General features: G+C 29.1%; 1 protein-coding gene across 2 annotated transcripts in view; it reads right to left on the reverse strand.

Annotated features, from left to right (window-relative positions):
- The window catches only part of LOC145240445 (protein-serine O-palmitoleoyltransferase porcupine-like), a 78,970-nt gene that overhangs the window by 18,353 nt on the left and 34,878 nt on the right, over positions 1–25,739 (reverse strand). For both annotated transcript variants that reach the window (XM_080103983.1, XM_080103976.1), the window contains exons 3-7: positions 23,897–24,107; positions 14,685–14,728; positions 11,279–11,466; positions 10,517–10,623; positions 4,374–4,499 (exon numbers count right to left, since the gene is read on the reverse strand). In XM_080103983.1, the coding sequence (XP_079960109.1) occupies positions 4,374–4,499; positions 10,517–10,623; positions 11,279–11,466; positions 14,685–14,728; positions 23,897–24,107 (676 nt within the window). The remainder of the gene's footprint in view (positions 1–4,373; positions 4,500–10,516; positions 10,624–11,278; positions 11,467–14,684; positions 14,729–23,896; positions 24,108–25,739) is intronic.

Here is a 25,739-nt window from a genome sequence, read left to right on the forward strand (position 1 = left end):
TGTGGGGGTGGGAATTATATCTTCTTCCTGATCGTCTTCTTTTTTTTCTCTCATTTGGCCCTTTAGCTAATCAGGATGCCGGAACCGCTGTCACTCAAATCTTCACCAGGCGGCCTATGCCCAAAAAAGGGGCTGTTTTTTCTTCTTCTGTACGCAATCGAGTAGAATAGGCGGACCCCCAATCTCAGCCGGCATGTGCCTAATGGAATTTGATGGGCCATTAAAACCAGAATGGTCTCATTCAATTAACTTTGAGGGATCATAAAAATGAACCAAATCCAACTCCACAAAGGCCACGTGTCTTTTCAATAGAGGCCATTTGCCCACCAGGGAGCAGCCAACAACGGTCGCTTTGTAAATTGGAATTTCATTGGTACCCTTCCGCTACTCATGAATTTGGTGATCGGCGCCGGGCTGTCATGGTCAATTAGCGTTTACTGCTTTCTTGGCTAAAAGAAGTATCCTTTACAAATACCATTCTGGCCCTATCTACCTTTTTATGTTTTTTTTGGTTTACAACTGGGTTTTTTTTCTACGCTTGTCATCCGCCCCACCACTACCTCTTTTCTCGGTCGCATGTTACCTCTGTCAGTGTCTATCCCGTTGGGTGCATTTAGCTTGCAGTTTACAGCACCTTCGAGCCTGTCTCACAATTACAGATTCTAATTACCACTAACCAGAAAAACCTATGCTAAAGGAAAATTTTATAAGAGTTCTTAATGTTTTATAATAATATGAGGTTTGTTGGTTGGTTGGTTGTTTTTTGTTTTACGGCATATCAACCTTTTTCAGGTTATTTAATGCCGAATTTAGTTATTTTGAGGAACGATTTTTAATGGAGTATATTTTTTTTTAAAGTCAAATTCTATTTAACCCATAGTTGGGGCCCTAACAGGTACTACCACTCCGGGTCAGAGTGGACCTGAGAGCAATGGCAATTAAAGGGTGGCTCCACACTCCCTAAGGCCCGCAAGGTGGGGCCTCACCATCGGATATAATTTTAAGTCATATCCAGGACCTATGAGGTTTGTGTTTGCGTGAAACATTCATAAAAGGCAAATATGAAGCTTTAGTTTTTAATTTTATTTTTAAAATAAAGTAAAATAAAAACATTGATGAGGTCCAAGATTGGGAACATAGGTACTCATTACTTTCTGAGCAACACTAGTTGGTCCTGCTAGGGTAATATATATATATATATATATATATATAAAAAAAAAAGAAAATATTTCTTAAAAAAATACATCCTTTATAATATTGTACAAATTGTTTCAAATAACAAGCTCAAGAAAGTTATGTTTCTGGCCTCAAAGCATTTATACTGATTGGATGCATTCCAATAACCAAAATTTGAACGAATGCCTATATATTTTTTCTTTGTTATGCACATTTTATGTGCAATTAAAAATATTGTCTTTAGTTTTATAGGCTGATCTTCAGAGATGATTTATTAATAAAAACAGGCACGCTATTCCAAAACAAAAGAAAAAGGTGAAAAAAGAAAGATGAGAAAATTGCCATCTTTAAAGTGAGTTTATCATGTTTTCAATATGATGTTTCTCAGGCTAAAATGAATGGCATTTGTGTTACAGGATTGTTTTATAAATACACACATGGTATTTAGTTTAGCTAGGCAGTAGAGTTGCAAGTGCTGTTTTTATTATGCGTTTTTTGGGGTTTTCTTTTTTACTACCTAGCTCTAATTAAGTATTGAGCACTGTTGAAAGAAAAAGAAGAAAAAAGATACATAAAATATTATATCTGTTTATGGCATTTTATACATATACACACATTTATTAACTTCTCTATTATAAAATCTGGCGTGATGACTGGCAGATTTGATAATTCGGGTCATTAAATCTAAAGTTGATTTATAATAGAGAAGAAATAGAAAGTAAAAAAAAAAAACTATCAAAAAAATCTTTCCCAAAATCTTGGTTGTAAATACCAAACATTTTTATTATAAAATAAAACCCCCAATATATATATATATATATATATATATATATATATAAGAAAAAAAAAGATATTTTGTCCTTATTAAAACTGACACCCTGATTCATTCTGGTTCAACTGACCGGAACTTTCCGACATACTTAAATACAACACACTTACACAGTTGAATGCAATCAAACAAATTTGTAAGAAAAGGTATGTTAAACAGTTTTCTTTTATCCGAGTAAACAACAAAACAATCTTTTAAATAACTTTAAAAAAATATAAGAAATAAATAGAATTATTTCATGCATTTTAATTTCAGTTTATTTTAACAATGGCCTGTTGCAATCTATTCAACTGTCAGTGCCTAGATAAAAATAGACAGAGAGGGAGAAACAAAGAAGGCCACATGGTGAGATATATATATATATATATATATATATATATATTTCAGGTTAGTAACCATAATGTATTATATGACATAAACGAGTGCTTAGAGTTGGTAGCCTTATGCCAGATTAGTACAGGTGCAGATGAAAAATAAAACAATATAAGATTGATCTTTAAAAATAGATATCAAACATATTTCAAAAGAAAAATCAAAGAATACATATAATTAAAATGGCAAGCAATATGGAACACCTGTCTTCAAAAAACAATCGATTGACCCATATACATATGCTTGGAGAATATGAAACTTAGTGTAATCAGGGAATAATAATAATGCAACAAAAAATGCAAAAAATATACACATTTATGCAAAAAATATTACAAAGAATCAATTATAAAAACATTATTTGAAACAGTAGAGAGAGGCTAGCAATGTCTCTTTTGTGAAAGAAGCTATAGGCATAAGAAGAGATCTTCTCTTACTAGATGGCAGAATTAATTTTGTACTGTCAAGACAAGGATGAATGCACCGAGCAGCACTTCTCCAGATATGACAACAATACACCATCTTAGGATGTATCTCGTTCTCATAAAAGGTAGAGAATTGCATAAGAGGAGATGTTCCTTCTGGAGCAGTAGAATGATCTATTTTTCCATAAACCTTAGCAGAAAATTTGATGTAAGTCTTTCATTCCAAGTCCAAGATGAAAGTTAGCCCTAAAAACTTCTTAAAGAAGTGTCCCATAATAGGCTGACCATAAACGGACTGGCAGTTGTGGTTAATGGAATATATATAGAATTAGGAACTGAACTCATTGTTTTTAGATTAGAAGTTATTAGCACAGGCATGTTGTTTGTTTATAAAAAAAAAGTGTCACAACAAAATTAGAGAGAGACAAGTCGAATAGGCAGAGCAATTGATGACAAAGAGTGATACGGATCGTCACGTCACAGAACAATTTGTGGAACAATATTTTGGGGAAAGAGAGAGACAAGTCGAATAGGCAGAGCAATTGATGACAAAGAGTGATACGGATCGTCACGTCACAGAACAATTTGTGGAACAATATTTTGGGGAAAGATTAATTCAGGGAATCAGAGAGAGCAGATCAGAAAAGTCTGTCTCTGATTCCCTGAGAATATAGATTGGCAGACTTCTTGGAGACAACTAGATCAAAATAAATGGTAGCTATAACTATAGCAAAATAGACCCCCCCCCCACCCCACCCTCCTAAGCGATGACGTGACTTCAACTGTGGAACACCATGGTGACTGAATAAAACTCATTTGTCCAGAAAGAAATGAGAGTTGCATCTATTGCTAGGCATTGAGAGAGCTTAAATTCCAGATGCGATGAACAGCGCGACTTAAATCACTCGAGACACTGCCAAGGGGCACACGAGCAGGATATTTGGTTTTGCTGTTTATAAACCCCCAAAATGGTTGATATGCCGTAATTGAGAACATTGATACAATGCAACAGAAGGAGGTTTCTTTAAGAAAACCATTAATTTTGATTGGGAAGAAGTGAGAACCCAAGGGGTGGTTGTGAAAAGAGGGAAGCTTGATTTTAGAGGCTTAAAAAAAAGCAACAAGCCACTTGTATCACATGCTCAAAGTCAGAAAAATCTGGATCATCAGTGCTCTTCTGCTATAAATAGTTGTGTGCTCAGCATAGAACATTATTTGGAAGATCATTTATGAAGATCAGGAAGAGAGTTGGGCTCAGAATAGATACTTGAGACATCCTGCCATAGATGCTATGTATTTCAAACATTTGATATTTAAAAAGAATGTGGACCTACTGAGAGTTATACTAATCAACTTTAGTAAAAATGAGAAAAAAAAAACAAAAAGTAATATTAGAAAATTTTATTGTATTTTTTTTAATATTGAACCATTTTGTTAATGTTGAAATGTGATTGAGGATTTTTTTTATTTTTTATTTACTCAAAATATTATTTTTAATTTATGCCCATGAAGTCATTGATGAATTCATAAAGTAAGGAGTTGATTATTGATTGAACTAAAACTGTTCAACTTACCATTTGACTTCTCCATTTGACTCTGTTGCACCAAGGCCATTCAGCGTGAGGGAGACAGCTGACAAGTAACAGACAAAATAATGACTGAATCTGAATGACATGGCATCTCGATAGGCCAAAAGCCACCTGAAACAGAAACAAGTCAACAAATAAAAATACAGTTTAAAGAAATTTCTAAGTTATGTAAATATATAGATGACATTTTACACCCATCCCTTTGGAAATCACTTGAGACAAGACATGAAGCCACTTTATATTGATATAAGCAGCTATCAAGAACGAAAGATGATTATTGACAAAGAAAAAAAGATTACCATTGATCCCAGTTTTGAAAAGACCAGGGTTATAGGAGGAAAACAGAAGGAAGAGAGTTCCGTCGGGTTTGCAGTTCTTAGAAAGAAGCTACTGGAATAAAAAGCTGTCTTACAATGAGGTATTAAAACAGTTAATTGATGGAGACTACTTGACAGACACATCAAACAAGCTGGAATAAAGAAGCATGAAAAATCAGACAATTCTGAAGAACATATGTCATAATGGTATTTATAAAAAAAAGGACCAAGACTAGCAACATCACCTTTGTGAGAAAGAGTTTGCAGATAAGAGAAAGGTGTGGCCAATCAAATTACAAATATGTTATTGCAATTTATCAAGAATCCTCAAATAGGACAGAGATTCACTAACCCAAATATGACAACAATACTTCATACATGATCTGATAGATTTGTAGAGATAGAGAATAGTGTCAGATTCGAGAAAGTGTTTACAGCAATAGAAAGAACAGACTTTACGAGTAAGCAGAAAGAGCAATGACTAATATATGAACTAAATGGATGCATGGGCTAGACAACTAAATTAAATTTCACAAATATACCAATAATTACCACACAATATAATTTACCATTGAACATTCATAATAATTTCCTATTTCATTCCTAAATATAATTATCTGTTCCTAGAATAATGATATCTACTTTCATATATACTAAACTTACAACTGATGCATATTCGGCCATTTAGAAAAATCTGTTTCAAATTAATTATCTTAAAAACATAATCTAGACTGATATTCTATTTTTGCTTAGTGACATTAAGACGTGGTAGGAACTAATATTCTGCTACAAAAACGTAATCTGACCACTACTCTTCAAAGACTGGGAACATATTTCATACAGACATCATATTGGTTCTCTGCAGAAATATGAAAAGAAAAATATATAAAAACACATCATTTTATTTAGAGCATTTTAAACACCAAATAATTTTAAATAATTTGTCTTTATTAAATGAATAAAATCATTTAATTTTTTTTTCAAAGATATTACTGTTTTTTTCTCTTGATTCTGCTGGTATTAACCATGTGGGGTGGTTCACTCGTGGATACAACAAAAGTATACATTTGATCTTGTTGACAAATATTGTCAGTTCAAATCTGATATGTCTTGCACGATTGGCACATTTTTTTTTTTTTAAATAGAATGAGACTCAGTAAAGGAAGTACCATAGTACTTAACTTGATTTGAGCCCAAAACAATAAATTTTAAGAGGTCAAAGTGAAAAAAATTTACCGCTTTTTTTTTGTTTTGTTTTTTTGCTCAGCATACACCGCCAAACACCCGGGCTGAAATGCTAGTAATTGCTAATAATATATATATTGAAGAATACATTGGTGAATGCAACAGAAGTCTTTAATTAATCTGATTCTTTTTATTTCTTCGATTTTCCTAGTCTGTTTAATTAAAAAAAAAAAAAAAAAAAAAAAAGGCTTTATATGCTCAAGTACTTTCAATTCTATGTCAAATCATCTTCAGATGACAATGAACAAAAAAAAAAAAAAGAAAAACTGGAGAAAAAGATAATATTATAAAGAAGAAAAAACAAACAAACAAACAATGCTGTGTGTAAGGTTGTTAAATGTCAACAAGCTGTTGTAGTTATGGAAAAAACATTACAATTTATATTCCAAAACAGCAAAATTAGCATCCCAGAATAAATTCTATTTACAATAAATATTGTTACTAGTTTTTATTTTATGTAATGTTATTTATTGCAAATACTTGAAGCTATTTTTATTAAAACCTGGGTTTTAATAAAGATAGCTTCAGTATTTTTAATTTAACATTAATTTTTGAGTCCAATATTTTCATGCTGTTAATTAAAATGTTCCTTAAATCAGTGAAGAGAGGGCAGTTATATTTTTTAAATGCTGCTAAATTAAACTAAAATTTACCATGTGCATAGCGAGCTTACGGAAAATAGTGGTAGTAATACCAATTTAGTAACTGCTTTATTATTATTATTATTGGAATCGCATTCTCCAAAAGAGTATCGAAGCTGATCTTGTATAATATTGGTTCTTTCTAATGTTTTATGGAAGAATTGCTTAAATTCATTTAGTCTTATTTTATTATTGCAGTCAGTAAGAGATAATGAATCAGTGTACCATTTTTTTTCAAGCTTTTTCATCTAAAGTTTGGTTACATTTGATTGTACGAGAGTTAACTAATAGTTTGAATTATTATACTGGATATTATTATTAATAATCTTTTTTAAAAGATTCAAATAATTAATCCAATTTGCTTGTCAAAGATATAATTAGTTAATTCAGTTCTCTTCAAGTTCAGCATCCCTATGTTCACAAAGGTTTTCTCGACTGAATGGTGACGACCATAAAAAAATCTTTCCCAAGTTTATTTTTCCAATAGTAAAGTTTTTCATTTCTCATTTTGAAATAGTTTTTTTTTTTTACTACAAGCAAATAATCTAAAATATATTTTAAAGTAATTTAAAAACATAAAAATAGCTTTTATTTGAACTTTTGAAAATATTTTGGATTGGATAATTTTTTTTATGTTGGATTAAAAAAAAAAAAAATGTAAAGCCTTGTTTAATAAATATATTTTTATTATAAAAGTTCAAAGACTATTTTAATAATGTTTGATTAAGAAGCAAAAACAGTTCAAATAAAAACTTTTTTTTTTAACGTAAACTATTTTTATATTATAACAGTTAAACCTGGGGATGATGAACTTGAAGATAATCAGTAATCTGTTATTAATAAGAACTTGTTATATAGTTTTTTTTTTTGTTTTTTTAATTCAATAGTATTTTTTTGGTGAAGGAGATTAGTTTTGCATTGTTTAGTAGGTTTTTAAGATTGGCGACTTTGTAATGGTCAGGTCATTCGCTTTTGTAATTTAAGAAACTACAGTTTATGTTGGTAGTTTTTTTTAAATAAATGTCGAGTGTATTATTATTAGGTGTCAATGAGAACAAGGAATGGGATTTGATTATGTTTAGTTCTACAGTAAATTTAAGAACAGTTTTTTAAAAATATCTTGTAGTTTGTATACTTGGTCATTATTGTTGGCTAAAATAAGAATATCATCAAAATAGCATAGGAAAATTGATTGTTTTATAGTGTTATTAAATATTTTGTTTTCTAGGTTTGCATATATATTATTAATTTTATTAAATGCTTAAATATATTTTTTATTTAAATATTTATTAAATATTTTTGTGCGCATAAAAGTTAACTATGAACATGTGTTTCTAGGTATCATCTGTCGTCAGCATGGCTAAACTTTTAACAAGGATAGAACTTATAACTGCCCAATCGGCAGCCTGATGTTTTACCACTGAGCTAATTTGTCAAATTTGTATGCACAACTTTATCGCTTTTAAATGCAAGACCTATTGGGTTTATTTATTATTATTTTTATTTGGATTCTGTTGTATTTGTTTTGCTTAAGTGGTGAGGGAGTTACCTGTACTTTGCTCATTTGCATTGCCCCTTTTTTGGGTGATGTATTTTGTTATTGTTATTAATTTTATTTATTAAATATTTAAATATCTTTTTATTGAAAGATTTATTAAATTTTTTACATGCATGAAAATTATCCATGTTTCTGGGTATCACCCATCGTCAGTATGGTTAAACTTTGAATGTACAAATAAACCATTATCCACATAGAATTTATGTACCCTTGTATATTTATACCTACCTTAAAAAAAAAAAAAAAGAAGCATATTTTAATCTGAAACTGAACTTCATATTAATCTGTAAATCTATCTATCTATCTATATATATATATATGTATATATATATAAAAATCAAACATCTGGTTTGTTCAAAATTGATAAACTAGAAATTTACAAGCCCGTTTTCCGTAAAATTTTATAACAGTGGGTGTTTATAATTTAACTGTGCTTTTAAATATTAAAAAGTAAAAAATATTACCATATAAAAAAAAAAAAAAAAAAAAAAAAATTTTTATTCGTCGAGAAAGTTTCCGATTTTAGCCAAGCTGATTACCAGAAATACTTCCGGTTTACCATTTTGAAATGATGAAAAATAATGATTCTGACTATGCATGTTTAGCGGTTTTCCTCACCGATAAATATCATAAACCATTGCATTATTTCGTTTTCTTTTTTTGTTTTGCAGCCTGACTTTCTCTTTTATATATTATTTTTTTCAATTAGCGATGTTGTTTACTTTTTTATTTTCTCTATTTTTTTTTATAATTAAAAAAAAAAAAGAACCACCCATTCCTACTTTTTCTTTGTGCAAAACCCAACCGTTTTTAAATACTAAACTGTTACAACTATTACCATATTAAACAAACTTTTTAATATTAAAAAATAAAAAATATTACCATATTAAAAAAACTTTCCTAGACGGTGTTGGTGTTGAGGAAAGTTTCTGATTTCAGCCGAGCTGATTACCAGAACCATTGCATTATTTCGTTTTCTTTTTTTGTTTTGCAGCCTGACTTTCTCTTTTATATATTATTTTTTTCAATTAGCGATGTTGTTTACTTTTTTATTTTCTCTATTTTTTTTTATAATTAAAAAAAAAAAAAGAACCACCCATTCCTACTTTTTCTTTGTGCAAAACCCAACTGTTTTTAAATACTAAACTGTTACAACTATTACCATATTAAACAAACTTTTTAATATTAAAAAATAAAAAATATTACCATATTAAAAAAACTTTCCTAGACGGTGTTGGTGTTGAGGAAAGTTTCTGATTTCAGCCGAGCTGATTACCAGAACCATTGCATTATTTCGGGGGATGGGGGGGGGGTTTGTTTTGCAGCCTGCCTTTTTCTTTATATATTATTTTTTTCAATTAGAAGTGTTGTTTACTTTTTTCTTTTTTTGTTTTCTCTATTGTGTGCATCCTGTTTTTATAATTGAAAAAAAAAAAAAAAAAAAAAGCTAAATTTTTACTTTAGGTCCACCTCCATAATTTTTAACATGGGTAGGTAGGGGTTGTTTATTCTGAAAGCGGTTCTTAACATGGGGAGGACGGGGGTATTTATTCCATAAGCCGTTTACATGGGGAGGTTAGGGGTCTTTATTCTGAAAGCCATTCTTAACATTGGAAGATTGAGGGTGTTTATTCCTAAAGCCGTTCTTAATATGGGGAGGTTGAGGGTGTTTATTCATGGTCACATGTATTCGGTGGGTTTCTTACACTGTTTTGTATAATTTTTTTTACTTATTTTCCCAAACTTAACATATTCAACAGAGTCCATGACCATTTATTTTTTTCAAATACATCGATAAACACTGCTTTTCCGAGCCCATTAAACCTTTTACATTAAATAAAAACACAAAAAAATTATCCAGTTATGTAGAAACGTAACTTACCTTACCTTTGCTTTCATTTGTTTGTTTGTTTTTGGACAACTTTTCGAATCTGTGTATAGTACCCCCCCTCCCCCAAAAAAATATTAATTGAAAAGTAACATTTTTGATTACAAAAACGCACACACACTCGATTAACCATTTCAACATTATAGGAATGTTCGGCTTAATCCAATGACTGCTGGTCAAGTCCAAGCCATGATTGATGGAAACTCCTAAGGATTCGGGTCAGATTCTGCAGGAGTACCATTTTTTTTCCATTTTCATTTTTTTTTTTTTTTTTTTTTTAACACTTTTGGAGTGGATTGCTGTACTAAGAATATAAGAAACATGCATTTTCTCTTTTTATTAGATTTTTCCATTACACTAAATTGAACCACAGCAACATGTAGCAGGGTACAGCTAGTATATATATATATATATATATATATATATATATATATATATATATAAAGCAACTCTATACACATGCACATTTAAGTACTTACTTCCAATGATGGTCTAAAATTATCCATACCAGAAGACAAGAAGATATCACTAAACATAACAAAGCCGCAAAAAAGCTTCTTAATATTTTCAGCAGCCATGAAAAACTCTGAAAATAGGAAATAAAAAAAATAAATAAACATAACAATAAGTAATATGTGTATTATTATCTAATAACCTTTTTACATTTTTGATAATTATAAATGCATCTGTAGCATAATCTTATAAACTAATGAACAGATCATTATAAATACTGGAATATATATTCTAGATAATACAGTGGGTAATATGGACACTTTTTTGTATAAATTTTAATATTTAAGCATACATATAAAGAAAGGTTATATATTTCATTGTATAGGATAAACTAATGAACAGATCATAATAAATTTTGGAATATTCATATCTATATATATATATATGGCAACATGAATGATATGGGTACATTATTATTTTGTTAATTTTACCATTTAGGAGGTTCACACATCCAAACTTACACCCACCCAAACAAAACTTAAAATAAGACAGATACAAAAGATTTAATAGCAAAAAGAATTGCGCTACATCAGATTTTGACTTATATTAAATAATACATTTTTAAAAAGGATTGCTGTGCTTGTGAGCATCAACAATATGTAGGTTTTTTTAAATGCTCCTGTAAATTCAAGGTGGTTATGCATTTCGTCAAATTTGTCAATGTTTGGTTTGTGTATAGCCTAGCATACAATATATATATATATATATGCGCACACACACATACTCACCAATGGGCGTAAATGTTGTTTGGTTATTTTACAATATTCATGGTAATTGATCCAGGGCCCAAATATCACAGTTCCTACATTGAAGATATAACCCATATATTGCCACATGTCGGGCAGATAATCGATAGCACAGTTACTGATATCAAAAGCTAATGAGATTATTTTCATTGACATAAGCATTTGAGAACCTGCAATAAAAGATGGAAACAAATTTGAAAATCTTCAAATAAAATAATAGAAAATAAAATGAAATTCCAAAATAAATAATTAAAAAGATGGGGGAGTGGGGTGGAGGCACGTGTGGTCATTGGGATGCTTTCAGAAGAGAGCTAGTTAAAAGAAGCAATGGTTAGACGAGAGAACGGTGCTATTAAATTTGCCAGACTTAAGCAATTATGTTTCAGGTATTTTCTACATTTTTTTATAGTCTCACTTATTGACGTTAAGTCAATTTTGGTTCTGTTTGCTAAATTATCTTGGAATTTCTGTGAAGATAAAATATTAAAGACAAAAACACTTAATCAAATTTCCAAATATAGATGCACTTTTTTTTTTTTTTTCCAAAATATTTTTTCTCCAATAAATAATTTTTTTTAAAACATTCCAATAAATAATTTTTTGACAAATTTTTTTTCAAAACATTCATTGTAATGAATGTTTTGAAAAAAAAAAAAAAAAAATCTTCTAGTCTAATCCTAACTGGTAGCAATTTGATCTTGTTGGTTGGTGGTAAAAAGTTTTGTTAACTGTCCTGAAATGCTCAAATCGCCCTGAAATAGGAGACCATTTTACATTCAAAATATAGGCAAAACTGATCACTCACTCTAAAATAATTGCTTTTCTTTTTGTTGTTTTTCTTTTCACATGCGTATTCATATGGAATTATGTGGAGGAGGAAAAAAGTAGAATCACATTTTTTTTCCAGGGGTGGGATGCACCATTTCTTGTTATGATCCTATTTATTTATTCTTAGAGTAAATACAAAACTTGAAATTAACAAAAACAAAATTGCTCCAGACAGGAAAGTTCAAAGGTACAAAAAAAAAGAGATGAAATACATGTGAAGGTGTGGATACAAGTTGAAAACAAACCAAGGGTCATTAAAAAAAAAATCTAAACTTAACTCAAAAAGAGCCATAACTGTACGAGTCTGTTGTGGCAATAGACTAAAACTTATAAAATTAGAAAAACAAATTCAGTTTTCTAATTTTTATGCACATGTGAAACTTGTGCAAAAAGGTAAGAGTTGTGTAACTAAATATGAACAAAACAGAGGCCCAAGTACTCAAAACATTTGAAAAAAAAAAAGAAAATAAAAGAAAAGGATATTATACAGACACTTTCCTATGCAATTGAGAAATTTGTTGACTGAAGAACTTCAAACAAAATGGAAGATAACCTTTTACCTGGTTGTCCGAAAATCTACCATTCACCAAATGTTTTGGGATGACAGACATCTAAACTCCAGACTTTAGTTATGATTTCAGTTCCATTTTAAACTAGATATTGGGGACAAGCAAGCTGTTTGCAAGATCTAAATAATCACCCATCATCACCAGATAGGTGACCATTTGGGAATACTAGGCACTGTATGTGCTCTCCACTTATTGCTGCATTGTTTTCAGTTGTCCTGAATTTCTACTTGCCACTGGAATAAAACAGTGCAAACTCAGGAGAGATGTGGTTGGTGATTGTGCAACTCTTGCTACAAAAATTTCACACAGAACCCTGTCAAGACTGAAACGGAGCCTTTTATAGTGATATAGAGAAAAATTGAAATCCTCAGAGATAAGGAATGAGAATTTACTAGGTCTTTGACTTAATTAGCATTAACTGATCAGAAATTTAAGGAGTCAGCAACTCTAGAATTTTTCAATTTCTTTTATTTGATGACTTGTATGGTGTCTTCCAACACACTATTAGATACTTTGGTTATAGTCAGCTAACATACTTCCTAACTTCTGATGTAGTGCTACCAGAAGCAGTGACAAGGCAAATCAGTTCCTTAGTTTTTTTCTTTCACACCTATATCTCCCATGTACATGTACTTTTTTTTTTTTAATTATTACGTTTTTCTGATCTTTCATTTTTTATTTAATAATCACTGAAAAGTTTTTTCGGTCTTATTTTAATTAGGAATTATTGAAATTAGTTCTTTTTTTTTATAAGAATTATTGAAAACATTTAAAAAATTTTTAAATAATGAACTATTTAAAAAGTGCAAAAAATGACTTTTTTTATCTGTATAATTTTGTTAATTTTCATTGTATATTTTTCAATGATGTCCTTTCCTTATATTTTATTTCAATAAATTGCTTCACAATAGAAATACTGAAGAACAGCAAAAGCGAAAGAACTGATGATTTGCTTTGTCACCTCTTCAAATAGCGCTATGCCAGAAGTTAGGAAGTATGTTAGCTGACTATAACCGATACTTCAAATGAATCTGGAATCAAAGAAACTCAAAAAAAATATGAAATCTATCCTGAACATCATGTTAGATTTATATGCTAGTAAAATCTTCATTCTATCCTTTATTTTTTAAACAATATTTTTTGTTAGGACACCAACTTCAATTAAATATTACAATCTCAAACCTAAAACTTTTTCCTTCTTAAAATATGCAAAAAGCATTAACTAAAAATAAATCTCTTCTCTTTATCCCTTTTACTGTTTCCGATACTAAAAATAACATTTTTTCATTTGGAATTATATCGTCATATTTAAAGACATAGGGCTGACAAACAGCACATGTGATCCGTTGGACAAAGTGAATGGCAAGGTAAACAAATATGTATCATGATTCGATTCAAACAACATTCCAAACATAACCCACTGACCTTTCTGTCCCCTTGTGTACTGGTGTCTTTCTGTCCCCTTGTGTACTGGTGTCAGCTCACTTTTGTACAGAAAGCTAAATTTTCTGTACAAGAATGCAAAGACAGTTTCCAATCTAACTTGAAGTAATCAACACCTCCATTTTTATCTTCCTTTGTAAAGACTTGTTGCTTTTAACATTCAACATTTTTTTTCCTTGGTTGTACTTAATTTTACCCACAAAAATAACCAATGGTTTAGTTTTTAATATTAGAAAGGAAAAACATTTTTTAACAAGCCAATTCAACATTTTTTTGTTTTTTGAACTATTACTTTTGGGTCCTCTAGTATTTTGTTAATACTAAAATATGACTCTTGATAAATATTAAAAAAATTTTGAATAACATTTTAAATTTACAAAACTTATTTTTCTTTTTGTTGTTCAGAAAGTGTAAAAGAAAATAAATGTTTTAATAAAATGTAAAAAAGAAATATCATTAATTTGAATCATTCGAAACTAGTTTTTTTTTCAATCTTAATGATGTTCTTGAAACATCTTAGAAATATAGGAAAAAAAAAATTAACTTACCCCTAATTTTATGCCAGGATGTATTGTCAACTATATATATTTCCCTATATAAAAATAAATTAATACATTTAGCAAAAAAAAAAAAAAAAAAAAATTGAATACAATAATCATCAAATTCAGTTTAATGTCTGTTTTATATGCTGATATTCGCTTGAAGGTGTTTAGAAATTGACTTCAAACTAACCTTTCTCTAGTCAGGTCTTTATTCCTTTTTCTCTCAAATTCATCTTTATTACTTCCTTCTATATTTTCACTAATTTTCGCCTGTGAACAGGCCTGCTACCAATTTTTTTTTTTTTTTACATAGAAATTACTTATCTGCACACATTTTTATACTGTCCAGATTTAATCTTTCTGTAATAAATTAAATTTAGCAAAAAACAAAAAAAACAAAAATAAATAAAATAAAGAAGTTACCCCTTTAAGATTCGTATTACACATTTATTCTCTCGTTTTCATATCATTTCTCAACCCTCACCATTCAGGTTTCAATTACATCTATTACTACATCAGAAACCGTGACGGAGAGAAAAAAAAGGAAGAGAGAAAGAAAGAGAGGGGAAAAGAGAAAGAGAGAAAGAGAGAGAAAAGAAGAGAAAAAAAAATTTGTCCCTTATAAAAAAAAGTGAAATTTCACTGTCTGAATTACAAAAAGTAGAATTTACATCTCTACTTTTAGAATAAACAACTCAATGAAAATCAAATTGCTTTGCTCCTTACAGTAATGTGTAATTTTTTCTTGAATGCATTGATTTCTAAAATATATCATGTGTACCCATTTCACTTTCTAAATAAAATAACTTTTTTCAAATTGTGTATTCTGTTACACAAAGTTTTAACTCAATAGTAAAAAAAAATTTAAATACCCTGAAACTTATGGATTAATTAAAAAAAAATTATGGAATATACTTGGACAACTTTTTTCAGGCCCCTCTCTCTCTCTCTCTCTCTCTACACAGTTTCTCTCTATATATACGGTTTATTTCTCTCTATCTTTCTTTTCTCTTTCTTTTTCCACTCTTCATTCACAGTATCCCTGTCTCTCCCTTCTCCTGTTCGCAGGCCTCTTCCTCCCCTTTTTTCTTCTGTTTTGTTTACAAAATGTGACCGAGCAGACGTGAATTGAATCCTTTTAGCACAAAAAATGATACAGTGAATAAAATATACTGAAAATATATCTCCTCTCGGCTAAAAATCAATAAAATAATTTATTATACATTTTAATAAATGTATCACAATATATACTAGCAAAAGTACCCGTCATCAGGCACACCTTGTCGATGCTAAGTAATAATCATCTACCAACCTGTATATATTTAATGTGCTAAAACTAAGATTTTTCTAATTTCAAAATATATTGTTCAAAGTGTTTTTATGTACTGAATAAAAAAAATAAACAAATGGCTGCTTATCGCTTCACGGGTGTACATACTTAATTCCTGTAAAATTGTAAACAAATGACTTATTCTACTACTAACCCTAAGTTCAAGTTGCACTCTTAAATTTAGAGTTAGTGGTAGCCATAGATTTTTTTTTTTTTACAATTTTTAACAAATTAAATCCCCAATGATTAAGCGACAAGCAACCAGTTATTTGTTATAAACAGATCTAAAACAAATTAAACAGTTTCAGCACATAAAAGATAAATAATTTAATTTTACTGCATTTGGTATAAGGTATTTCTTGATTTTTGTTATTTTTTACAATCTATTGACTATTAACTATTCTGCACTATAATGAATGATTGTGTTGTTCCTACATACTTACCTCCCTAAACAGTCAACATTTATGCTTTTATCGATTTTTACTAATTTTTCAACATTTAGCATTACATTCAATTATCAGTGTGAACCAATTTTTCTAAGATGCAGTATATGTCACCACCTCAGCAAAGTTTATTGCGTTTAATTTTTAGCAAACATTAAAAACAGAAAAAGGCTTTCCACATGTAAAAATATATTTACTAGCTTTCAGATGATGGCAAAGTTAGACAAAAAAAAAAATCGATTTTTAATAAAGTGAAAGCCCTGATTCCCCCAAAATGTCACTCAGGATTGAAGCAACATTTTTTTTTAGTCCTCAGTATTAAAGGATGTCTCATTCATTACCCAAGGATAGAAAAGATAAAGTATAGTATCGGAACAAATACTATACTTTAATGTTCATTTTAGTTGGAAATGTAAAAAATAACACAAATAAACAGAAAATAAAAAGATAGTATAAATGTGCAAATATTTAAATTGTAATTGTTTTTTCATTTTTTAAATATTCAGAGCAAACAAAAATATTCTCGATTGGGAATGGTGGTTAGCATGAAAAGTGCTGCCTAATTTAAAGTAAATTTCCAGGGCTATGTAACAGTATAGGAATAAAAACTGTTAAGCATTTTTTTTTGCTACGAGAGGTAAATTTTGCATTTTTTACTTTTTAAGGTTATTTTGTGTGATTTTGCAACATTGCAAGGCAAACAGGGTTAGACAGATACTAAAGATTAGTTACCAGTCCCAAAAGTTCGAATGTCCTAGAAATGAGAGATCGTTTTAATAAAAGTTATATGAAAAAATGATCCTCAATTTAAATTCTAAAATATTTTTTTTTCGAAATATTCTTATTTAATCGCCTAAAAAAACAGAATCTAATTTCTTGGAGAATAGCTTAGGGTCCCCCATCTGCTTTTAAATATAGATATAATTTATTTATAAAATTGACAAACTTCTTAATGCTTTACCTTTATTCTCAAAGGCTTTCATAAACTTGCAAGATTTCCATTTTGTGCCATTTTTACCTACTCTCTCCACTTCAGAATTGTTCTAAAATCCATCAATTAATTCATGTAACATTTGTATAAAGGTTGTCATTTTAAAGGAAAATGTTAAGGTGGAAACTAAGAAAAATTTCCCAAATTTTTATTCAAACAGTCTTTATTTGAACTCTTATAACAAAATTATAGCATTTATTTTAAAAATATGTTTATGTGTTTTTAATCAAGTGTTGATATATATATATATATATATATATATATATATATATATTTTACATCAACATATATCAAAAATATGTTTATGTGTTTTTAAGCAAGTGTTGATATATATATATATATATATATATATATATATATATATATATTTTACATCAAACATAAAAATATAACTGTCACAAAAAATATTTATGAACTGTTTTTTGTTTGATTAAAAAAAAAAACAGTTCATACACATATTGGAAAAATCAGTTCAAAAATATTAAAAAACAGTTTATAAATATTTTATAACAGATCTATTTTTATGTTTGAAGAGGAAAAAAATAGCCAACACCTGATGTTTAAAAAATAATTGAAAAAAAAAAAAAAAAAAAAAAAAAAAAAACAGTGCAAAACATTGATTATAAAAGGTTATAATCTTTTTATAAAAAGTTCAAATAAAAACAGTTTGAATAAAACTTTTATTTTTATATTTGCTTTAAATGAAGCTACATTATATATAGTGTTAGTCATCCGTACTGTAAAGTTTGTCTGATTCATTTCTGCTGAATGGCTTTGTAAACAAAGAAGTGTGACTCTTAATGAAAGCCACCATATTTATATGGTATTGTAACAAATAATCAGCATTAATTCATAACTGTGCATCAAAGGGATACCATAATACTTAGTTTGCTGCATCTTATAACAAAAATAAAATACAAAACAAAAACAATAAAACATTTGTTAAATAATAATTTTTCATCATGTATATGAAATCGAGTGAATATAATCACACTTGTACATATACAGAGGGTATAATTAGGTTTAATGTTGAAACGACTATGGTTGGTTGGTTGTTTTTGTTTTACAGTATATCAACCTTTTTCAGGTTATTTAATGCCGAATCTAGTTATTTTGAGGAACGATTTTTAATGGAGTATATTTGTTTTTTAAGTCGGATTCTATTTAAACCCGGGTCAGAGTGGACCTGGGAGCAATGGCAATTAAAGGGTGGCTCCACACTCCCTAAGGCCCGCAAGGTGGGGCCTTACCATCGGATATAGTTTTAGGTCATATCCCGGACCGTGAAACGACTATGAGAAATCTATCTATATTTTTTCATTTTAACATATTTTCACATGAATGTTTCTGTTATGAAACAAAAATATATATATATTTGATCCATTCATGTAATAGTTATAAATATTTTCTTTTCATTACGAGTATCACGTTTATACATTAATTTTGTTCCATAGCTAGCTATAACATATTGATCCAATGGGTCACAAGTAGTCTAGTTATATTATAAAACTCAGATTGTCTTGCTTGGGCATTGAAACCATATTTCTGCTTTACAATGTGCATGCGTAAAGAAATAAAAACAAAGCCATAAGCAGAAATTCTTTTGGAAAAATAAAGAATATAAACAAAACTTTTTTTTAAATAATAAAAACTTTTTATTTGCTTTAAACAATGCATACAGAACTTTTCATAACTTTAAAGAATATAAACATTTTATTTTTAATTGTAAACAATATAAATAGAAGTTTTTATAATTCATATGGTCTCACTGTTAAATATTAATTAATTATTATTTCCCCAATATTTTTAAGGCTGTTAACACACAAAAATAGGGTGGACCTGTACAATGCACACTATATATATATTTTTTTTTTCAATTTTTTCAACGGCTTAGACCCCTCTTTTCAGCCCCTTCCTCCATTTGTTTACATAAATTCAGGTGTAATTACTTAAAAAAAAAAAAAAAAAAAAAAAAAAAAAAAAAAAGGTACTTTGTATTCAACAACCTGTGCTGAAATAATAGCATTATTTAGAAACCTATTATTCAACATGGGGAGGATATGGTTTCTGTAATTTTTCTGTACTTACACTTAATAATTTACTGAAAAAAAAAAAAAAGATAAAACTTGAAATTAACTTGAAAATGCTATTTAAAAAATAATGCAGGTTGTTAAACGCAAAAACACCTTTTAAAAAGTCAAATAAATTTTTTAAAAATAATGACAGGAAGGAGAGGGCAGACCAAACTTTTCTCAAAAGAAAAAAAAATAAGGAAATAAAATAATGGCGAGAAGGGTAAAGGAGCCAACGTCAAATTGGGGCTGTAAATCGATTCTCGAAATGGGGGATCAATTTACTACAACATTGTGTGAAACTGAACCCCCTTCCAAATCTTTAAATATTAATTAAAAAAATTTTTTTTATAATCTGGTAGCTTAGTGTCCAATCGATAATAATCTGCAGAAATAGTTGAAAAAAGACAAAGGAAAAAATTGTAAAGGGGTGCCGATTGTTCAGGTGCACCGCCATATTTTTTAAAAATATTTTTTCTTATCGAAGTTGTGCATGCTTAAAACTAAAACTGGATTGAAATAAAAAACAAAAAAGCTGTATGTTTTTCATGTCCAAAATTATTTATTTACGATTATTTTATTTGTATTTTTTATTGTAAGTTGAAATTGTTTTCAAACAAAAAACAGAGAAAATATATTTTTCTAATGAAAAAGAAAAAAAAAAAACCTACTTGATCAATTTACATATTTAAAAAAATATTTGGGTTTTCTTTACGACTTAACCCCATGTAGTTTACCTCCTAAAAAGAAATCAAAATCTACATTTTTTTTAGCTAATACATTTCAACGGCCTTTAAAAATAATATAAAAGGAATTTTTTTTTTTTTTTTAAATAATTAAAGTTTAACATTTTAGAGTGGGGGATCACTTTCCTATGTAAATTTAACGTAAAATGAGACCCCACTTCTTAGTGATGTAGCGAGACATGTAATCATTAGCATTTTTTTCAAGTTTAGTGGCAGGGAAGCAGAAAGAGGGAATGGAGTGGAGGTGGGATCATAAGTTCCAAGCATTTTAAAAATACATAGAAACACTTCAAACGTATGTGTGAAGGGGGGGGTATTTTTTTTATTTATTTATTTTTTTTAAAAGATTTTACCGTTAAATATTACTAAATCAGTTAATTATTATTTCCTGATATTTATAAGGCTGTTAACACACACACAAAACTAGAGTGGACCTGTATAATGCACACATCGTTGTATTTTTTCTATTAAATGTTTTTTTTTTAACACCTCTCTTATAAAGGATTTTTCATTTAATCTAAATTTTAAACATTTTTTTGAATCGTCAAGATTAATTTTCTCCAGTAATATTGGTTTACCAAGTTTCTGGAAGTAATAAATGATAATTTTAGTTTAATTTAATGTTTCCGGAAGTAATAAATGTTAATTTTGGTAAATTTATTCTTTCCCTTCTGGAAGCAATCGTTCGGCCATATAATGAGGTCTCCCCTTGATTTGGATAGCAAGTGCGTGAAAAAAAAAAAAAAAAAAAAAAAATGGTGTCTCCAATTTCGGCAATAAAGTGCAGAAGCAACCCAGATTTTTATGGGTCGCTATTTTTGCCATAAATTGTTAGGTGAAAGTTTTTTTTTTTTCCAGGGAAACTTGTCACTTTTTTTTTTTTTAAAGAAAGTTGGTAGTAAACGTTTCTTTTTGGAAACAATTTGGTACTCCTTGGGTGTTGAGTTCCATGGCGACCAGCATAAAAAAAACACACATCACTCCCTTTCTGACGCAAGCGCACATAACACTTTTTTATTTACTGACGATGTCGTAGTAACTAAACGATTATTTGTCACATTATTTATTTTGAAAAAAGTTTTCCTCTTTATGAATATTAAAAGAAAAATTACTAAATATTTATTAATAATGCCTCACTTTTACAGAGATTTGTTTTTAAATTTCTTTTTAAATGACGACTTTTATCGACTTTTTTTTTTGAATAGCATTTGCGGATGGGTATGCCGACATTTGTTTTTTTAATTTCTTTTTAAATGACCTTTTATCGACTTTTATTTTAATAGCATTTGCGGATGGGTAAAAAACGAAAAAAATAACTAAACCATTTACTGACAATTTCTCGGTATCTTGACTTTGATAACATTTATTTGTTAAAAATATTTGTAAAAGTGAGAATTATCAGTAAATGGTTTAGTTATTTTTTTTTGTTTGTTTTTTACGCATCCACAAATGCTATTAAAAAAAAGAAAGTCGATAAAAAGTCATTTAAAAAGAAATTAAAACAAATGTCAGCATACCCATCCGCAAATGCTATTAAAAAAAAAAGTCGATAAAAGTCGTCATTTAAGAAATTTAAAAACAAATGTCTGTAAAAGTGAGGCATTATTAATAAATGTTTAGTAATTTTTCTTTTAATATTCATAAAGAATAAACCTTTTTTTCAAAATAATGTGACAGATAATCGTTTAGTTACTACAACAACGTTAGTAAATAAAAAAAGTGTTCCGTGCGCTTGCGCCAGAAAGAGAGCGACGCATGTTTTTTATGCTGGTCACCATGGAACTCAACGCCCAAGGAGTACCTTAATTTTAATTATAAAAAGAAAAGATGAATGCTTTATATGAACACTGTAAATAGTTAGGTGAAAGTAGAGAAAAGTTAGATTTTTTTTTTCAATTAAAAATTATTTCAATTAAAATGTTATAATTAAAAATTTTTTTTGTCAATAGATGTTAAGAAAATAAACGGAAAAAATACTCTCATCATTAATTAATTCTGCAAAAAAATAAATTTTTTTTGTCAATAGATGTTAAGAAAATAAACGGAAAAAATACTCTCATCATTAATTAATTCTGCAAAAAAATAAATAAAATGTTGGTTTAGTGTTTCAACATTTGAACAACGCTCAGCTAAATCTGGTGATTGCTGGTCGAACCCTAAACTAATTGGAATCCGGTGTGATGAGAGGGGGGGGGGGTTAAATTCTGCATGAGTACCATTCTTTTTAATTTTATCTTTTGTTCAATTTTTTGTGTGGGCTTTTAGCGATTGCAAACTAACAAATTTAACCAAAATGCAAAAAATTCAATTAAATAATTTTGCTCAGCTTCTAATACAGATCCTAGTAAATCAATCCCTCTTATTAGAATACTCAAGGGGAGGACGGAACCAAATTATTGCCAGTATGTTAGGGAGAGGTTCTATTTTTTTTTTCTTTTTTTTTTACAATATTTTAAGCAGATTTGACACTCAGTTACCCGATTTTTATGGGTTGCTCGTTAACTTACGATAAAACTTGCGAAGTACGCACTGGATTGTTGTAAAAATGGAATGGAAATTTAAATTTCGCTCAGTTTTAATCTTTTTTTTTTTTTTTTTTTTTTTAATTGTGCTTCTCCCAAACAAAGATAATCAAGAGAATAACATTCAACAATTGTACTTTATATATATAAAACACGAAATATTAAAAAAAATAAAAAAATATTAACAAAAGAGAAATAATTCCATTTTTAAACGAAAAAAGTCAATTTGGTACATAAAAGTTCCGTTTAGTGATGTCATGCGGTGTGAAATAATTGTCCCCAAATAAAAAATGGCCCATCCGTACAAAGAAAACCACCTATTTATTATAGAAAAATTAAGTATAATGTTATAATTAAAAAGAGATATATAGAAACACGCATGGGTACAGTAAACATATTATATCAAAATGTGGAAGCCATCTGTCCAGTGGTTATTTAGACTATTAATTACGAACGAACCAAGGAGTTACATTTTTATATATATAGATATATATTTTTGTTTAATCTATTAGTCTATCTATCTATCTATCTATCTATAAAAGTGAACGTGTCTGTGTGTGTGTACATTTCCATAGGCAATAACTGTCAACTTTTAGTCTACAGACTCAAAATTTGATATACAGGGTACTGAGATTTTGGAAAATCGATGTGATCGGTTTTCGGCCAGAACTTTGGCGATTAAGGGGTCAAAGTATAACGATTTGACCTTTGAGAACTCTACCAAACTCTTCCGACAATTTTGGGTCTAAACACTTGAAATTTTAGATACAGGTTCCTTGGACATGGATTTAACTTAATAACTTGATTTAAGCCCAAACAATAAATGTTCAGAGGTCATAATAGGGGGCAAAGTTAAAAAAAATTGGCCGTTTTTTTCTTTTATTGCTCAGCACACACCTCCAAACACCCGGGCAACGCCGGGCTGAAATGCTAGTAATAAAAGAAATTTGGATCAAAAAAGTGGATAACAAATCTTGTGGATTAAATGACCATAAAATTTTGAAAAATAAAAAGTGGAGAACTCACATTCTTGTACAATTTAATATTTTTTTAAAAAGTTTTTTTAGTACAATGAAAAAAAAAAAAAAAAAAAAAAAAAAAAAAAGATACTTACAGCAATATGATGACTGCAACAATAGTAAGAGATACGCATAAGCCACATTGTGCACGACATTTGAACATCGTTATGGTGATCAGAATATAACCAAGAACGGCACTAATGAGCAGGTAAAGCATACTTGATTGAAAGAAGCTATAAAGGATGTAAAGGCCAAATAAAGCACTGGATATATGCACAACTGACGCGGAAACACCAGTTTCATGACCTGAATAAGGTGAAAGGAAAATATATATTTTAGTAATAGAGAGAATTTAGAAATTCAAAATAGCGTAATGTAAACATATAAGGTATTTACAGCTTATCTCCCAATTTTTGGATTTTTTAATCATGTCAAAACGCACTTTATCTCATTTTGATGGATTGGTTGTTGCTATTTCTTCTGAGGAGTTAAGGGCAAAATAGATTCACCGATTGATATAATAATTAAGTGATTGATTTTGTGCTACGAAACATACTATCAAGAATTGTAAATATCAACTGAATTAAAGAAGTAAATTTTAAGATGGTCAACATCATGAACTTTGGAATATAGACTTTTGTCATTCATTCACTAATATATATAAGCTGTCTATAGAAGTTTTTCTGTTCTTTCCTTTCATGATTCTATCACCCAACAGGATAAACAGAGATGTTGTCACTTGTGTAAGTCACGTTTTCCATTACTTCCACCACACATAAATGTAAGTATTTTGCACATTTATTGATTTGAAGTAGTTTTCATTTCATTTTTATTAAAGTAAACTTTTTATACAATAAATTAGCTGTTGCCCAGAATGCAGTGTAGTGATTTAAGTTTTGTTTGCATATATTTATAAATTATTATTTTAGTAAATTATTTTTATAAGATCTTTCATCGGGTGAGGTGGGGATGGGGATATGTTAAATTGATGTTTTCATACAAATCTGACCTGGGAGGAATAACTCACATAAAAATAAAAAAATAAAATGAAGGAGCGAGTACAGAAAGTAAAATTAAAAGTGAGCTTGTTAAAAATTAGAGAGAAAAAAAAAAGTATTCTTTGGATTATTTGAACGTTTGAGCCAATCTAACCTACGACCTTCTTCAGGTGTGGCTTGTTAAGTTCAAGAATCTGTACAGAATTTTGAATGGAATCCTTTATTCAATCCAAGAGAGTAGCTTTCTCTTGTTATGTCAACCATGAGCGGGTAGAAGTTTCAAGTAATTTGAACCTTCAGAAAAAAAATAAAATAAAATAAATAAATAAAAAATGATATCTAGAAGTGATTATTATTTAGCATCGACAAGGTGTACCTGAAGAAGGTTGAGAGTTACATCAGTTGAAACATGAAAATATCATCCCAGATGAGAATAGTAGTCCATATAATACAAATTATCAATCATCATATCAAAAAATTTTAAAACACAAAAGATTTTATTTTACAAAAATTCTCCAAGAGGAGGTACAATATTAGTGAAGTATCTTTGATGGACATTTGAATAAAGAATAATAAAAACAAACAAAGTAACAAAATGAATTTTTAAAAATTTTTTAAAAATCTCCTGTAAAATGAATAAACTGCTTTTCTAAACAGTTTCTTATAAAAATACTATTTTCCAGGTGCTTTAATGAACAAATAAACTGGAGTACTTCCAAAATGTTCTCACTAAAAACAGTTGTCTTACAGAATAAAGTCTCTGAACAAATCGCCAGCTTAAAAGCTTCAAAACCCTTCTCATAACAAACATTTGTTTTTTTTTTAAAGAAAAATACAGCATTGAAATGACACGAGAGGAAGAAATTCATCAATTTTAGAGGATCCCTTCAAAATGATTGAAAATGCAGTCAGATACCTCCATCTTTCCTCTTTTTGTCAA

Source organism: Euprymna scolopes, chromosome 1 (genome assembly GCF_053919585.1).
Source record: "Euprymna scolopes isolate OS-2025 chromosome 1, ASM5391958v1, whole genome shotgun sequence".
Classification (NCBI taxonomy): Eukaryota; Metazoa; Mollusca; class Cephalopoda; order Sepiida; family Sepiolidae; genus Euprymna; species Euprymna scolopes.